Source organism: Hermetia illucens, chromosome 2 (assembly GCF_905115235.1).
Source record: "Hermetia illucens chromosome 2, iHerIll2.2.curated.20191125, whole genome shotgun sequence".
In the NCBI taxonomy this organism is placed as follows: domain Eukaryota; kingdom Metazoa; phylum Arthropoda; class Insecta; order Diptera; family Stratiomyidae; genus Hermetia; species Hermetia illucens.
In genome coordinates this window covers 155,238,006-155,257,402 of record NC_051850.1, presented here as the reverse complement: position 1 = coordinate 155,257,402, position 19,397 = coordinate 155,238,006, and the positions used below count along the sequence as shown (strand labels likewise).

At 40.0% G+C, this 19,397-nt stretch overlaps 1 protein-coding gene across 1 annotated transcript in view; it reads right to left on the bottom strand.

The window, feature by feature from the left end:
• LOC119650212 (xenotropic and polytropic retrovirus receptor 1 homolog) overlaps positions 1 to 12,108 on the bottom strand; it is a 71,277-nt gene extending 59,169 nt beyond the window's left edge. The window contains exon 1 of the mRNA XM_038052777.1: positions 11,957 to 12,108. Coding sequence (XP_037908705.1) covers positions 11,957 to 12,025 — 69 coding nt within the window. The 5' untranslated portion in view covers positions 12,026 to 12,108. The remainder of the gene's footprint in view (positions 1 to 11,956) is intronic.
• Between the last annotated feature and the right edge of the window lie 7,289 nt (positions 12,109 to 19,397).

Here is a 19,397-nt window from a genome sequence, read left to right as displayed (position 1 = left end):
ATGCTAGGGGGATATAGAATATAAAAAAGTCACTTACATCGGTCTCAAGCAGGGTCATTACTTGATCATTGCCTTCACTTTGGTAGTGCACCCACTCATACTCGCAACGGCACATAAAGCACTCACAACCTTAGAGTAGAGGGCAGCGAACCGGACTCTACCCAACAACAAAAATCCCACAGCATAAATAATATTTCGCCTTAACCAGAAACAAACACTAGAAATGCATTTAATAATATGCAGTATTATCAAATCTTCGTGAAAACAACAACAAAAAGGGTAAATGAATATTTTAAAATATTCGAGAATTTCCTTGTTGTTATTGAATATACTTAAGTGTATTTTAGGGTTTTGGGAAAATTAAAAAGGTGAGAGGGTTTTGAAAGTAGAATGTTATTAGAAAATCGAAATTATCATTTTAAAATTAAGGTTTCATCCTATGTGAATGTTTTGTTTGTAATATAATGTAGGGATAGGCAGTAGGAACCTGAATGGGGGTTAATGGAAGTGCTGAAAGAAACTAAATAGGACGAGGAAAATCTCGTCATAGGGCAAAGTGAACTGAAAAAAATGCATATTCAAAGTTACACATACTATATATTAAAAAAACCCAAAAAAGGTCGATTTTTAAGGTTTTCTGTGAAATAAAACCTTATTGAAATCGATTCAGCGTCTGCCTCTCTGACTGTCTGTCCGTTTATCTGTCTGCCTATTTCTCCGTCACACGCGATTTCCTCGGAAACGCCTAAACCTTTTGTCATGATCTGTGAATTCTGTTACCTATAGCAAGTGGTACTCTTTTATGTTGGGTTTATAGGAAGTGAAAAGAGGGACGAAGATGGCTACGGTTTCTTACCAGAGCAGAGGCAAATCCTCAGACGCTGCTTCACCTCTGCCCTGGAAGCAGCGTGAGCGAAGCGACTCGCAGGTGTTGTACGCTCCGAATTATAGTAAACAAGGGTACTAATTATATTCAGCATAAATCCGCCCATAGTTCGGACCGAAACTTGGACGGAATTAGACAATTTCTTCTTAGGGATTGAGGAGCCCTAAGTCCGGATGCATTTTATGTGAGAGCCAGTTGCTCTCCATTTGGTCCTGTCCGACATTAAATGAATGCGGACTTAGGACCCCTCAATTATAGGAAGCTTCCCATACATACGAAAAAGGGCTGAAATTTCTTTTTACAAAATATAGTAATGGGCGCTACCAAAACTGATCTTATTTCTGATATTGGGTAAAATATAGGGAGTGAGTGCTGAAAGGGTGTGCCCCGAAAAGTGAAGCAGGGCTCGTTAGCGGAACTTATCCAACCGACAAATCACAATTGTGCATGTGTATGAAAATGATATAGGGAATAATTCAGGAAAAATTGAGGGAACTCCAACTATATATTACTAAGAAAGTCATAGAAGGTCAAAGTTTTCTATTTCATGTGAATTCATTGGAAATTAAAGCTCTGTTCGTACTTACCCCCACATAACGTGTCAGGCACAAAGATTTATAGAAATAATAAAACTTGTTGTTTCTTTTTCGTTGGTGTGGGTGTTTATTCTTGCAAATACCGATATTTCGGAACCACTTGTTCCCTTCATCAGTGCAAACAAGTTGTTTGCACTGATGAAGGGAACAAAAGAAACAACAAGTTTTATTATTTCAATTAATTAATCGTTGGAAACACCGCATAATTTCACTCTGAAAGATTTATATACCAGCAGGGATCGCGTTACGTATGTCGGATTGAAATGGTAACTTGAACTGTCCAAGTTTTTGTTTGGCTTAAATAAATGATAACGCCGAATCCGTATACGGCTCAACTTGATCTTCACAATCACCTGAAGAACGTTATCATGGATACGGCCACAAACATACTTGGCCCCAGCCGCAAAAGGAGTCGGAACGGCTGGTTTGACGATGAATGTAAGCTAGCAACGGAACGGAAGAATGCCGCATACCGAGTAATGTTGCATTCTCAAAGAACGCGGGCACACGCAGAGACTTATCACGAACTCCGTCGAGCGGAGAAGCGACTTCACAGACGGAAAAAGGAAGCCTGGGAGAACCAACAAGTCTGTGAACTAGAAAAGTACAGGGAGCAACCGCACCAGGCGCGGAAGTTTTACCAACAAGTCAGCAGGATGAAACCTTATACACCTCGATGCTCATCCTGCCGAGACAAAGAGGGAAATCTGATTTCCGACAGAATGCGCATATTAGAGCGATGGGTTGAGTACTTTGATGAGCTACTGAGCAACCAGAACGTCGGCGAGTTGGAGGTCCCGCCAACTGAAGACGACGGACAAATACTGCCACCACCAAGTTTAGGAGAAACAGTCCGTGCAATTCATCGGCTAAAAAATCATAAGTCGCCAGGAGCCGATGGAATTACAGCCGAATTGGTTAAATATGGAGGCGACCAGTTACACCAAGTGGTTCATCAACTTGTGCTCAAGGTATAGGACAGCGAATCAATGCCTGACGATTGGCAACGAGGCATTATCTGTCTCATACATAAAAAGGGAGATATCACACAGTGCAGCAATTATAGAGGTATCACGTTACTGAGTACCATCTATAAAATATTCTCCACTATCTTGCTAGGCCGGATAGCCCCATATACTCAGAACATCATTGGCCCATACCAAAAAGGCTTCACTCCAGGCAAATCAGCAACAGATCAGATTTTTTCTCTGCGGCAAGCGATGCAAAAACTGTTGGAATATGGACAACAGTTGCACCATCTGTTCATCGACTTTAAAGCCGCCTATGATAGCATAGCCAGGGTAAAACTATACACGGCCATGAGAGAATTCGGTATCCCGACGAAATTAATAAGACTGACTCGGCTGACCCTGACCAATGTGCGAGGCCAGATAAAAGCAGCAGGATCGCTCTCAAGACCATTCGACATCAACAACGGTCTACGACAAGGGGATGCGCAATCATGCGTCCTCTTTAACCTGGCCCTCGAGAAAGTGATCTGTGATGCCGAGGTAAATGCAAGAGGTACGATCCTCTTCAAGTCCACCCAACTACTGACCTATGCTGACGATATCGACATCATGGGAAGAACCACCCGAGATGTACAAACTGGCTTCATCCAGATCGAGCAGGCGGCGCGAGATCTTGGGCTGCACATCAATGAAGACAAAACAAAATATATGGTGGAAACGTCAGCACCGAAGACGAATCAACCAACAACATCAAACCGGACTGGTCAAACACAAACACGAAGAAGAATAAGGAAAGGAGAATACAACTTTGAGACCGTTGACAATTTCTCCTCTCTAGGGTCGAAAATTACAACCGATAACAACTACGATGATGAAATCCGCGCACGGTTGTTGTCAGCCAACAGAGCCTATTTCAGCTTACAAAGACTGTTCCGTTCGAAACGTCTCACCATAGGGTCAAAGCTCTTACTGTACAAGACTATGATCTTGCCAGTCCTCATGTATTCCTCGGAAACTTGGGTTCTTAGCAAGAAAAATTGCGAACTCTTGGCCGCGTTCGAGAGAAGAATCCTCCGAAGAATTTTTGGCCCCCTACATGAGGATGGACGATTCCGTAGCCTACACAATGACGAAATCTATGAGCGATACCATGACTGTCCGGTTGTTGATAAAATCCGGCTCAATAGGTTACGGTGGACGGGTCATTTAATCCGTATGGATGAGGATGATCCCACCCGGAAGGTCTATAAGGGCAATATCTATGGTAGAAAAAGAAGACGAGGCAGACCCTGCCTAAGATGGAGCGATGGCGTGGGTCAGGACGCCAGACAGCTTTTAGGGATATCGAATTGGTTGGCGCAAAACCGGGATGTCTGAAGTTCCTTATTAAGGCAGGCCTAGACCGGATACCGGTTGTTGCGTCGTTGATGATGATGATGGGTAGGTTTGCAAGGACTTGGATCCCATCGAGTGTCAGTTTTTTGGACAAAACAAAGGGAATTTGCTTGGTTGAACAGAAGGCACTGACGCACTTGCAACCGTATGGATGGCGATGTTTGTTCCACAAAACGTTGGTGGAAGTTTGGAGTTCGCGACAACTATTAAGCGCGTGTACCTGGCATCAAATTTTTTCTGTGTACTTTTCACTTGCTTTTTACTTCTATTCACCTCTGGTAAAGTATGCAAACAGTCATGCAATCTCAGAATATGTACTATATACAAACGATCAGAGCAATGACCTGTCGAAATCATTAAAATATCAGAAATGAACGAAAAGCTGTGTAATATGCGTGAAAGAAAAATCAGGGACGACTGTTTTCTAAATAAATACCACCTGACCTCCGTTTCCATGAAACTTATTTTCAATTGTTCGGTTTGGATTGTGTTTCCTCGAATTCCAAGAATAAATCATCATCAAACTAATTTTCACTCCTTCGTGCTCTCAATATCAAAACATTAAAATGACCACAAAGATAAAATCTCTAACTCTAACCCTGTCTGTGCGAAACACGAGCTACTCACCACCAAAGTGTCTATAAACCTCCTACGATTTCCTCTAACCATTTTCACGTTTCGTGAAACTACTACGGTTCCTTCCGTGATGTTCACAACACAAATGAAGGTTTACTAGCAACATCCTGGCATTTACATCGGCACGCCACGCATCCTTCCAAAGCATTTTGCATCCACGGGGGCACTACTAATTTCGGAAACTAGTAAATTTAGAAATAAGTTTAATCCAAATGAGATAACCTGATAACCTGGGAGCTAGTTCAGTTCTACCCCTGTATGTGGGCAGCGGTTATGTAATAGTACATGCAGGCATACAATAGTACGTAGGATCCAATATTCGCCTGCGAGCTACTTAGGAACAAAGCCTTTCCAGAACAATGTAAACAGCAAATACTCGCAACATATGGATTCGGTTTTAAGCATGTACAGAAACTTTAGATAAACTCTTTTCAAGATCATTAATAACGGTTGAATGCGTTATGGGAAACCATATTTTCTGAATTTATGTTCTCTCTGTTCTGTTAAACAATATGAACAGCCATAAATTTAAAGGCAGCTCTTCTAGAGTGAATAAGCAATGAATCAAATTATGAATAAACACATGACATGTTTGATTTTGAAGGGGATAAGCTGAAATTGTACTCAACTGTACTCAACTAGAAATATATACGCACATACAAATTTATTCTAAGACTACATTTCTAGTTAGTTCAACCGTTTTGTTTTGCCTACTTTGGAATTAAAAGATTATTCTTTAATGAAGGGCCAATTCGAGCTATTTCGGGTGCCAAATGCTCCCTTCTTCAGTACATCCACCATGTATAAAATAAGTACATCATGTTTGCCCTTTGAATTAAAAAAAAACAAACTTTTACGAATAATTCCAATATATACAATTTACAATTAATTCATTGATAAAGGAAAATTTCGAAAGAGGATGAAAAAAGTTATAACCCCTCAAAATGCGTTTTTTCAGTCACCATTGTAAAGTTTGAATTTTCAAACCCCACCCCAGGCGACAAGACGTTTGTCGAATAAGCAATAGAAAATGAAACGACCCCCCTCCTCGTTAGCCCTGTTCAAGAATTGCGATTATCACCCCCTTTAAAAATTTATGGTGTCCCAAAGGGGAGGGTATTTTCATATCACTAATAAGCGCTTCGGCTAGGAAGAGGACTACCCCTTTCTCGACATTTTCTCCGGAGCTGCGGCTGCAAATTAAGCCCTACCGTCATGATATACGAATGATCCACTTTGAAGCGCCTTCATTTCTTTACGGCAGCCTTCACAATTCTCCAATGGATTTACCAGGTGTACTCCTAATTAATTTCCGGTCTTTTTGTGAATAAAACATACAATTCCAAGGGAACCGTAATAGTTATTTTATTCGAAATATTTTTCATCGCTTTCTATACATTTTTTCCACCTTCCTGGTAATTTTTGAATACCACGCCAGTAGAATTGACTGTCTTTGGAGGTGAGCCACTCAGTAAGCAATTTCCGCAAATTTTCGTACGAGTCGAAGCGCTTCTCAGAAAGTGCGTGGCCCAACGAGCCAAAGAGATGGTAATCTGATGGGGCCAGGTCTGTTGAGTAAGCCGCATGGTAAAGCACCTCCCACTTGAGAGAGACTTTCTTTTGTACCGTTGAAGCTGCATTTCACACGTCACTTTTCGGTTCTCCATTTGTCTCTCGGTCAGTTGATGCGGCATCCACTTTCCACAATTCTGAATTTTTCCCATGGCTCGCAGACGTTTCGAAACTGCTTGCTGTTGAACTGTCAACGTATCTGCAAGCTGTCGTTGCGTTTGCGTGTTGTCTTCATCCAACAATGCTTGCAATTCGGCGTCATCAAACGATTTTCGCTTGCCGGAATGTGCGGAGTCGTTCAGGTCGAAATCTCCATTTTTGAATTGTCGAAACCACGTTTCACATGTTCGAAGTGCTAATGCACGATCACCATAAACTTCCACAAGTGCACAGTGGCCCTCGGACACTTTTTTCCTTGATTGAACATGAAAAGCAATGCATGGCGCATATGCTCGAGATTCAGTACGTAAGCCGACATTTTTGACGCGCAATAAAAACTTGCTGGAGGAACTTTTTGGGGAAACGTTAACGCAGTTTAGGCACTCGCCAACAACTAAACAAAATGACAGGTGTGTAACCAACAGCGACACAACACATAGAACGCCAACTATCGAAAAAAAAACGGAAATTAATTAGGAGTACACCAAGAAATGAGATCTTTTTCTTTCTACGACATACACTTCTCTGGCTGGCTCTGGCTGGAGTTGAAAAATCAACATTTACCATGATGATAATGATAACACTCTGGGGGTATCAACATTTTTCAGGGGGTGACCCCGAAGAATTTTCAACTGAGTTGAAAAAGGAATCATTCATCTTCAAACGTTCATATGGGTAGAAGACTCCGCTATGAAAATTCTTATTTTTTAGAGCATACGGTATCTGTCTATTGAATTATGAACGCTTAGAAAATATGCAAAGTTTCAACTTTAGGCAGGAATAAAAATTAAAAAACAAAGTTTCCATTTTAGATGTACAAAATGTGGCTTTATTATTTGAGTGACATATATCTGTAATATCTCTTTACATTTAAAAGATTTGAATCCCGCCCCCATTTTTAATTGCACCTCTCATACGATCAGGTATATTGCGAATACAATTTCTAATCATTGTTTTTAAATCAATATCAATATACCATATATCCTTTATGTTTTCTTTGAAATTTGTAAGCGTAGTGTTTCTACGTTGATATGCCATTGGTTTCAGATAAGCCCAACAATTCTCTATCGAGTCTCAGTCCAGAGAATTGCCGGACAGTCCAGATTCAGTGAATTTAGATAATTCATGATGGGTATGGATGTATAGCAAGACCCGACATCGTGTATGAAGGCATATTCTATACGTAGGAGCTACAAATTGTTCATACTTGGCACAAAGACCCTTTCCTTGACATTAATGTACTGTTGAGATCGTGATTACCTTTAATAAATTGCATTGCATCAAGTCCTTCTTCGGGAGTGCAGCTACGAATCATTACTTCCAGTGGATATTTAATCTTTTTAACCATACAGAGATCAGACAAGTGTTCACCCTTTCAAGCATAATTTGCCACCACCACAGCCAAAACCGCTCGTAACCAAAACACACATGCCTATTATATTGGTTACTACCCACAAGCTTTATTAGAATATACATATACACACATATGTCCACCTGGAGTAATTGACACTGAAATGCAAATAACTAAAAAAAGTCAAAAAAGGAAAACTAAAACGTTCCCATCGAACCTGCCGTTCATACACACCCACCTCACTGTGATTTTTTTCAGATTTTTCGGTTGGGTAGGTTCTGAGAACGAAACCTGTTTCACTTTTTGGGGCACACATTTTGTTCCCTATCTCCCCAATATCAGGAAAAAGCTAAGTTTTAAAAAGTGCTAATTGAGCCTTTTCATTTGATATCCCACATGACCATGTCTGTGAAAAAAAAAATGTACACCCTCCTTTCGCATATATGGGCAGCCCCCCTTAAAATTCAACACAAAATGGCGTCACTCGTTGCATGTAAAAGGACACACAGACCACATAGTCCCACCAAATTTCGTAACAATCGGTTCAGCCGTTTCTAAGTAAATCGGGTGTGACAGGCAGACTGACAGACAGACAGACAGTGAATCGATTTTAATAAGGTTTTGTTTTACACAAAACCTTAACAAGTTGGGAAGCCGAATGCTAAACGCTTCAAATTGTAGTACCCTCGGCTTGCCTACATGTGGAGCATTTCATTCGGGGTTTCAAGAGACAATTTTAAAAGGGAATGCATGTTATAATATGTAATATTCTCCGCCTTTTCTTCCATTTTAACACCCTTACCTTTCCCAATATATCATACTTCTTCCAATTTTTTATTTCCCACCCCGATATTCACTTACATCAACCATTTAAAATTTTAAAATTAATAATTTCATTTTATTTATCAAAACTAAAATTCTAAATATAAATTAGCATAATTTAAAAATTTATCAATTTGTAAATAATGATAATTTTCGAATATTACATGACCAGTCAACAAAGAATATTGACCTTGCACACAAACTTGCCACATATTATTAGATGCAGGCCTAAGGTTTTGCTTCTGGTTGAGACGACTGAAAATGTAGGTGTTTTTGCATTGCGGATTAAGCGGGACCGGACTGATGGATGGACAGCTGATCAGCTGGACGGGGGAGTTCATTGGGTGTCTTGAAGAGACGCAGACATTTGCAGCTTTGGGGATCGAAGATTGTCCAGGTCGGCTTTGGAGGTTGAATTTCAGTACTGGAGGTGAAGGAAATATGAAAAGCAGACGCGTGGAGGCTTTATGTTTCTTGCGCGTCAGATTTGATTTTTGATTTTGATTTCCCTTCCAGTAGTTGCCCCACAGAAGCTTTAGACAATTTAGAGCGATCTGAAATTGTGAGCTTTTGTTTGGAATTTGGTACATAAAATCAGTGTTAGGTTTTTCCACGATTTTCCTTCTCCATCAAGAAGAATTGAACTAATGATTGTAATTAAAACGTAACACCATCTACTGAAGAAGGAATCAAGTTGTTCTCGAAATGTCTTTATTTTCTAAATAAAATACTCACTACTATCGGCAGAGACGGTGTTACGTTTTAATTTCCTTAAACCTTTTCCCTAGAAACACCACGAATCACACATTGATTATAAAGATAGCTCGTAGGATTTTCTGGAGTTAATTGTTTCGTGCAGTTTCTCTAAACTTGGTGGACTTTGTAGCTTGATAACTGGCAAAGTTAGCAACCGAACATGGTGAAATTGATTGGCAAGTTGAGTGCTGAGAAGGTTGATTGTTTTTGGTCATTGATGGAGGACAAGTGCAAGTTTTTTTCTCGTTTTCGTCGTGAAATTGCGGCGAGGTAAACTTCCTGTTTGGATATTTAAACGTCAGCGTTCTAGTTAGTTGACTTGATTAAACGGTCACAAACAGGCGTGAAAAATTGGCTAGAGGATTATCAGGGCGATCGAATATATCAGGGATCATCGCGCTTTTTCCGACTGCCAAAAGTAAATTTGTGTGTGGAAGGAAAGTCGAAGTATCTAACGACGGATACGAATCCGATAAAAGATAATGAACGGTAGAGATTGTGGTTTTAAAGAGCTGCCTGTGACTGTCCCTTTAAGTAGTATGTAAAGATTTAATTAGCCTTTAGAATTTCGCTCCAAATATTGGGCGCTAAGTTCAATTAATATAAAAAAGATTTGAAGAACAAACTTGGAGTGTTGTGCGTGTTTCATGCGAAACGACGTCAACAAGAGAAGCGCATCCAAGGATGACTTCTGATAAGATGCACCGATTGACTTTGAACTAACACTTTTTTAATTTAGTTTAATCTTTACTTCTGAACAGATAGAAGAAGAAACAAATGTTTGAAGTGTCAGAAGTAAAGGATTTTAAAGTTCTGGGTGAAGATTTTACTTTCTTTTATGACCTTTTTTTATTTTTTATTTTTATCTCTTATTTATTTTGTCTTGATCGTTCATTTGATTCGTAATTTGTTATTTTTTTTTTATACCAATTTGCTTTTATTTTGAGCATTTCTAATTATTGCGTGCATTATTTTGGTTTTGATTTAGTTATTTTTTTTTATTCTTTTCTTCATTTCTTTATGATATGAATTTATTGCTAAGAAGTCTAGATAATTACTTTTGTTTTGAGGAGTCCCTTTTGTTCTTTTCCTTCTCAGCCCCACAAGGCTCACATGTGGATGCCAAGGCAGGATAGGAAACTCCAAGAACGGAGGTGCGGAGTCCTAGGATGAACTTAAGGAGGGGTTTTCCAGTCAATTTCTAAAAGCTGGTAATATTCTATTAGTAAGTTTATTTGAGTAAATATCGAAATGGGACATATTTTGAGGCCTAGATTTCATCTAAGTGCACCTTCCCGATTTTTTTTCGGATTTTTGGATTGGGTACTTTCCGAAAATGAGTCCTGTCTCACTTTAAGTGTGTGCATTTTGATTCCTTACTCGTGCAATTTGCAATTTACGCCAAAACTAATATCAGATTCGGAAAGTAATAATTGAGACCTTTCATTTGATACCCCACATGACTATATTCGGTGAAACAAGTTTTGACATCCCCCTTTATTTATATGGGGGGCCCTCCTTTAAGCTGCACGTAAATTTATATCGCTCACTGTAAGCGTGGGATTTCATAATTCCCATTTTCGTTCGGATCGGTTTAGCCGTTTTGCAGAAAAGTGCGTATGACAGACAGACACAGTCAGACAGTGAATCGATTTTAATGAGGTTTTGTTTTACACAAGACAAATTTGAAATCCGAAAAAATAGTCCAATAGTACAATTTCAGATCCTCCTGTAAGCAGAGCCATATAAATCGCCGCATCGGTTCTGTTAACGTCGGCTTTTTAGCCTGTTTTCAAACAAATGCTTGTGGAGTGTATAATGCTATACCTCAACGCCAGGATCTCTCGCGTAATCTAAAATACTCTAGGAGTTTGTATTTCCAACCTCTTAAGACTTTCCCAGAATTAGTTGGTCTTCCCTTTGATTAAACTTCCGTTTTCCCCGGCAGTTTTTTCGATTACTCTGAAAAGCCTCTGGTAAGCTTCACCTTCCCTCTTTCAAAAGGAACCCACCTGGCGTCTTTTATTTTACCTTAATGTCTCCGTTTCCTGTTAAAACTTCCCGATTTTCCAGGGAAAAATCACAAAAAGCTCAACAATATTGAAAAATCAACCAGCTTAAAATACGACTTTCGTCAGAATGAAGCGAGTAGAAGGCAAATGACGGTTCTAATTCTATTTTAACATGCAACATGCAGAAACAAATTTCTCACAATCAAAAACCCAGTGATATTTTGAATTTTCTCAAAAAAGGTCATCATTCATAATTGCATAAGCCATAGTTAAGTTTGTAAAATAAATTTTTTTGTAAATTTTTTTTTAATTGGTCATGGATGCCTTTTAGCAGCATATATTACTCGATATTACTGTGCATACATACTTTCACACATACTTTAATATTATGTATAATAAGCATTCACTCCAATGGCACTTTCTGAGAAAAGATACATTGCAATCGCAGCTCCACACAAGCTCCACTAATATTATTATTCCCTGACATTCAAAGCTTTATAACAACAAAACCATAGACTTTCGACCACGTGGCTTTATTTACAATTTTCCTACGGTCAACCTACACACAACCACACATATTCATTCATGCATCCATTGTCACAGCCGCTTTTGTTTACAAACATTCTATCCACGCTTTCAATGCCACGTGCTCAGCATAACGCTTGCGCACCACTAACAATACTTCTCCGCTCATTTTCACAAATACATCGAAATCGGAAAGCAATGTCAAAACAACAATTTTCTTTTGCCATCAGCAAAATTTTCACGGCAAATTTTCAATTGCAAGAACCTTCACTTACCTCGTAGTTTATGTATTGTTTTCGCCATTCCGGGGTGATATGGGCTGAGAGGTGTTCGGCGAACTTCATTTCGAAATGAAATTTTAACTTATTCCCGGTGAAATTGATGAAAAACTATCGGAAAAATGTGAACTGCACTGATAAGGTGGAAAATCATCTGTCACTTTTCCGAAGAAAAGCTGAGCATGTACGTTTAGAATGGGAAACTGTAAGTTTTCCTTGAGTGGGAAAATGTATGCTATTCAATAGAAGATGGCGGACGTGCTGGTTTCGACCGTTAATTTTTTTTTTAAATGTTGGAAGTAGATTCAGAAAAAAACAAAACTAGTTGGGTGAATTACAAAGCCTTTTCCGTTAAAAATTCACTTATATACTCAATAGAACAGAAGCACCCATTTTTTGCCAGAAAAAAAGTGCCTTCTGAATTCTCTAAGGGTTAGAAAATTAAAGCTGAATTTGAAACTCATAAAAAAATAGTCCCAAACTCAAAATGCTGCATGCATGCAATAGTTGTACATAAATATAATCTTAAAGTTATGAATTGAACGAATCATTATTAAAATCGATACGATATCTATTAATCTTGAAAACCGCAACATAGCCATTTTCTCTTGTTGAAGCCTTTCTGGGGTGTTAGTCCATTGAATCAACCCTAGTGCATTTAGCGTACTCAATTTCACGCAGATGAAATAGATCTACTCATATTTTCCCCTCTTAAAAAGTGACGTTTGGTATGATCCTTGCCGGAACCTTTGCCGGAAATTTATTTTATTTTGAATTGTTCCTGCTATTTATCAATGGATGCCTATAATATGTACGGATTAGACGTGATAAGAATGGGTGATTTTGTTGATCTCAATGTGCCAAAAAACGTGGTAACCAGAACAACGGGCTGACGCTCAGCCAAATCAATCACCGCACCACCGCATCACCTCTGCCTCACATACCATTGTAGAGAGATACCGTGCCCTAATTAGATGCCTCTAAACTTTGCCAGAGGCTCTTTTCGGTATTTCCGTATACAACATTATTTCGATGAACCTAGCACATTGCAGTGTTCTGACGTTAATCAGGTTGCGCCAGCGCATTTAAGCACTCTTTGCGATATTCGTTGATTTCATCATTCCAACAGAAATTTGGCCTTCCCTTCAAGGATCCCGTTCGACGCGGCATATAAGCGTTCCACGCGAATTGCATTCGCTCCAGAATCTGTGCAGCCATATCCATTGCATTCATCAACCGGTATCCGGTCTAGGCCTGCCTTAATAAGGCACTCCAGACATCCCCGTTTTGCGCCGAGGTCCACCAATTCGATATCCCTAAAAGCTGCCTGGCGTCCTGACCTACGCCATCACTCCATCTTAGGCAGGGTCTGCCTCGTCTTCTTTTTCTACCATAGATATTGCCCTTATAGACTTTCCGGGCTAGATCATCCTCATCCATACGGATTAAGTGACCCTCCCACCGTAACCTATTGAGCCGGATTTTATATACAACGTGACGGTCATGATATCGCTCATAGATTCCGTCGTTATGTAGGCTACGGAATCGTCCATCCCCATGTAGGGGCCAAAAATTCTTCGGAGGATTCTTCTCTCGAACGTGGCCAAAAGTTCGGAATTTTTCTTGCTAAGAACCCAAGTGTCTTGTACAGTAAGAACGTTGACCCTATGGTGAGACGTTTCGAGCGGCACAGTTTTTTAAGCTGGAATAGGCTTTGGTGGCTGACAACAACCGTGCGCATCGTGCGCTACGACGATGAACGTCGTAGCTGTTATCGGTTGTGATCTTGTGGATAGGAGAAATTATCAACGGTCTTAAAGTTGTAGTCTCCTATCTTTATTCTTCCCGTTTGACCAGTGCGGTTTGATGTTGTTGGTTGGTTGGTTTTTGGTGCTGACGTTGCCACCATATATTTTGTCTTGCCTTCATTGATGTGCAGCCCAAGATCTCGCGCCAATCGCCGCCTGCTCAATCTGGATAAACGCAGCTTGTACGTCTTGGGTGGTTCTTCCCATGATGTCGATATTGTCAACATAGACCAGTAGTTGGGTGGACTTAAAGACGATCGTACCTCTTGCATTTACCTCAGCATCACGGTTCACTTTCTCGAGAGTCAAATGGTCTTGAGGGTGATCCTGCTGCTTTTATCTGGCCTTGCACATTGGCCAGAGTCAGACTAGTCAGTCTTATAAATTTCGTCGGGATACCAAATTCTCTAATGGCCGTGTACAGTTTTACCCTGGCTATACTACCATAGGCGGCTTTAAAGTCGATGAAAAGATCGTGCAACTGATGTCCATATTCCAACAGTTTTTCCATCACTTGCCGCAGAGATCTGACCTGTTGCTGATCTACCAGTCGTCAGGCATTGATTCGCTGTCCCACACCTTGACCTCAAGTTGATGAACCATTTGGTGTAATTGGTCGCCTCCATATTTAACCAATTCGGCTGTAATTCCATCGGCTCCTGGCGACTTATGATTTTTAAGCCAATGAATTGCACAGACTGTTTCTTCTATACTTGATGGTGTCAGTATTTGTCCGTCGTCTTCAGTTGGCGCACTTCCAACTCGCCGATGTTCTGGTTGTTCAGTAGTTTATCAAAGTACTAAATCCATCGCTCCATTATGCCCATTCTGTTGTAAATCAGATTTCCCTCTTTGTCCCGGCAAGCTGAACATCGAGGTGTATAAGGCTTCATCTTGCTGACTTAAAAAATTTGTACGCCTGGTGCGGTTGCTCGCTATACTTTTCGAGTTTACACACCTGTTGGTCCCAGATTTCCTTTTTCCGTCTGTGAAGTCGCTTCTCCGCTAGACGGAGTTCGTGATAAGTCTCTGCGCATGCCCTCGTTTTTTGAGAATGCAACATTACTCGGTATGCACCATTTTTCCGTTCCGTTGCTTGCTTACATTCATCGTCAAACCAGCCACTCCGATTCTTTTAGCGACTGGAGTCAAGTATGCTTGTGGCCGTACTTATGATAACGTTCTTCAGGTGGTTGTGAAGATCATTTGTTGATGCTTCATCTCCAGGACATCTGTAAGCAGCTGTTATTGCGGCATCCATTTCCCCCCTGTAGGTGTTACGGAGGGCTGTGTTGTGAATGGCTTCAATGTTCACTCCCACCTGATTGTCAGAGGGGATTCCGGATGGTGTCCTAATTCGAGCTCGCAGTACCATTCCAACGAGATAGTGATCCGAGTCTATATAGGCCCCCCTATATGTTCTTACATTCATCAAGGCTGAAAGGTGGCGGCGTTCGATCAGCAAGTGGTCAATTTGATTGAAAGTGGTCCCGTCGGGAGAAGCCCTCATAGGTTGTGGACCGCTTTCCGCGCAAACCAGGTACTTCCAACAACCATTTTGTGCGATACTGCGACCTGAATAATTCGCAGTCCGTTATCATTGGTATCTCTATGTAAGCGATGACGTATCCCCTGAATACGGACTCTATCTCTACTTGACTGTCGAAATCTCCAAGTATTACGTTGATATCATAATTGGGACAGCCTTCGAGGGTCCGCTCACCGGCCTAATAGAAGGTATCCCTCTCCGACTCTGCAGTCTCCTCTGTGGGTGCGTGAACCTTTATGAGGCATATATTTCTAAATTTACCTCGCAAACGCAGCATACATAGCCGCTCGCTTACATTTTCAAAGCCGATAACAGCAGTTTTCATTTTTTTGACTGACTAGAAAACCTACTCCGAACATATGGTTTACTGGATAGCCGCGATAATATACGGTGTAGCGGCTCTTCTCCAGGAAACCGGTCCCTGTCCAACGCATCTCTTGCAACGCTGTTACATCAGCATTATATTGGGATAGGATGTTGGCTAGCTGTTCAACAGCATTCGGTCTGTACAGGGGGCGCATGTTCCATGAGAAAATGCGCAAATCGTTATTCCGTTAACATTGCCAGGTTCGTCGTTTTGAAATCCATCTTGTCCGGGGCTCCTTCCGTGGGTTCGAAGCTTTGGCTTTCCGTGTAGGGTTGTCAGCCCAACCTCCATCCTGGAGGACCAGTTGGTACATTTTGTCCCATTTTTAGGCGCGGGAGACTTGCCTTCATCCTTCTTCGCCTGCAGTTTTTTCATGAAGAAAGAACTCCCAGTGGTCACCGCGTGGAGGTGAAGATAGGGTTCGATAGTAGAGCTGTTGGTGTTGATTCAGCAGACGTTGCCCAGGTTTTATGCACCATCGTGGGTACCAATCCACGTTTCGCCCTCGGACCTGTACTACCCTTTGACCACTACTTTATATTGAAAATATTGCAGTATTCATTATGATCAATGTTATAACCTGAAAACCTTCGTAAACTAATAAGAATATTGAATATGACTATTCGTTTCATAACCATAAATTAAATTAGTAAACAAGTCGGGAAACCGGAAGCTTGACGCTTCAGGTATCAAAGGTTTTGTGTTCCCCTATGTGTGGAACATAACGTAGTTCTCCATTGGCTTATAGCATTGACCCGAGATAAGGTTTTGTGTTGCCCTATGTGAGGAACATAACGTAGTTCTCCATTGGCTTATAGCATTGACCCGAGATATTGAAATCGCTCAGTTCTGGGAGGGACGGGTTACTGCCATTGCCAGAACTCAGCGATTTAAATATCTCAAGTCAATGCTATCAGCCAATGGAGAACTGCGTAATGAAATTATTTTGCCGCATTAACACAACTTGGATAAAGTGGCATTCCCCAACTGGTGTTCTTTGTGATCGACGTATCAGCGCACATCCCAAATCTAAAATTTACTGCAATGTCTTCCGTCTGCCGCTCTCTGCAGTTCTGAGTGGTGGCCGACTATAAAGGACAATGAACGGCGTCTTGCGGTAATGGGGACGAAGATGTTGCATTGCACTAATGGCGATGTTCATCTTTTTGATCACGTCTGGGTTTGGACCGATCGTGGAAAAGCTGTGAGAGAGACGTTTTCGATGGTGTGGTCACGTAATTCGCGTTAACGAGAATTCAATAACCAGTATCAGTCAATGGGAAGCAAAAAAAGCCGGCCAAAACAATCGTGGCTTGATACACTGGATGGGAATTTAAAGGTCTCGCGATTACATCCTGATCAGGCATTTGATAAAATAAAATGACGAAACCGATCACGAGAAGCCGACCCCACTTGTGAACGAAAGGCTGAAGAAAAAGAAAAAGATGTGAGGAGCAGCGAGTGCACGTCAGCTCCGTGTCACATAGCTAAAAATTCAATTCCCCTCTATTTTCGAGAAAGCGATTTAAATAAATCATTTGATGGAAAGCCCTGTACTGATAATAGTCAACCTCATGCGCTTCACACTCTGAGTTTAATATTATTAGCAAATGCCAACAATTTAACCAACATCAAATATAAAAAAGGGCTAGGGAGAATTAGATTCTTCTTGAATGGAATTTTAATATTTCACTCGAATGTCAATTATTCTCATTAATTATGACGTCAGCATCTTATTTGTATGGCTTGGGAAGCAGTTAATTCGCGCGAAAGTGCTAAGTTTGAACTGCTATAGCTTTGGCGTTAATGGCTAGATTTCCATGAAATTTAGCACATATATAGGAAATATTATCCTCTATGCTATTCGGGAGTCCTAGGATGAATTTAAGGGTGGTTTTACAGTAAATTTCTAAAAGTTAGTAATATACTATTAGTAAGTTTACTTGAGCAGATATCGAATTGGAATATATTTTGAGGCCTAGATTTCATCTAAGCGCATCACCCTGATTTTTTTCAGATTTTTAGGTTGGGTAGTTTCCGTACATTTTGACTTCTTAGTCTTAATATCAGTTTAGGAAAGTATAAATCGAGACCTTTCATTTGATACCCTACATACCCTATATCCGGGGAAAAAAATTTTTGAATCCTTTAGATGTATGGGGAGCCGCCCTTTAAACTCCACCTAAATTTATGCCACTCGCTGTATGCGTGGGATTTCATAGTTTCCATCTGTTCACCAAATTTCGTTCGGATCGGTTTAGCCGTTTTGGAGAAAAGTGCGTGTGACAGACAGACAGAGATTTAATCGATTTTAATAAGGTTTTGTTTTACACAAAACCTTAAAAAGAATTAGCTGATCCAAATAATTTCGGTTACCATAGAGTTACGATACTTTACCACACTAGATGCCTTGTTGGGAGGAATGGTCAACAAACTAGTTGGAAAATATAAATTTCCACAGTCCCTACTATAATTTGATTTATTCCAAATAATTTACACTAAATACGCTATCCAAGACAACCCCGAAGTAGATCAATCAGCACACAGGAATTGTTACTTGCATAATCTAAACAACTTTTTTTTTCCTTATTATAGCCCTGACATTCCTTTGTTTGCAATCCTCCTGAAAGTACTTCTATATAAACTCACTATCTCTCTTCATATGATAGCATTCTCCGCATATTATGCACACTCACAAACAAAAGCTCGATCAAAAGTTGATTCAACTTAATCACATAAACACATAAATGCAAAAACAAACAAAACAATCTATTTCAAATAAATTCTGCTTCTTTATTTATTGTCTATGCAAAAATATTCTCAACTGAGAAGGTGGTCAAGAAAAAGTCCGAATAGGTTGCCAAATAATTGATAATTCGATTTATTATTTATGTAAATCCAGATAAATATCAATTAATTCAATGGAAGCAAATTCACTCTTTAATCACTCAGTCACCTTTGATTAGAAATACTAATTGTACGTTTAATCCATATTTGGTATAGAAAGAACACGTACTTACTTTCGATCGCACGAGATGTGCATACACAATCTCACAGAGTAAAGAGCATTCAACATGTGGTTCAAAATAGAATAAGCGAACAGGTTAACACAGAGGTCGTTGAGGCAATTTCGCGAACGAGGGTAGATTTTTTATGTTGGATAATAACTGTAATAATATATTGTAAATATAACTAGAATTTTATTTGGTTTTTAGTATGAGGTCTGCAACTGATACACCTGGCTTTAATCATTGATTGCGATTATCCTTGTACTAAAAGCACTAGCATTTTGCAACAACTGCACTTTGCATGCGGTCGATCTGAAGTAAACATTTAAATCAAAATTATTCATTTATCATCGCCGAATATCGTGAAACTATTATATTTTGGTGTGCATAGCCATTGCACAGAGAATGCTGAATAGGTAATATTTCCACGCCACTGAAGTACTCAGCCGTGCAAATATGTGTGTAGCTTCTGATAGTGGCATGAAAACAATAATCCTCCAGAGGATCATCAGAGAAATTATTTGAAATTATTTGGTTACTTCAACGACTAAAGGCACAGATAATGGTATTTTCCAGGCATTCGCCAACTTGATTCTACGGCAATTCAGAAAAGAACTCAAATACAATCGCAACAATACATCTTTTGATCTAATACGAAAAAAAAAATGAAATGAAAAGATATCAATTCATAACAATTCAAGTATCT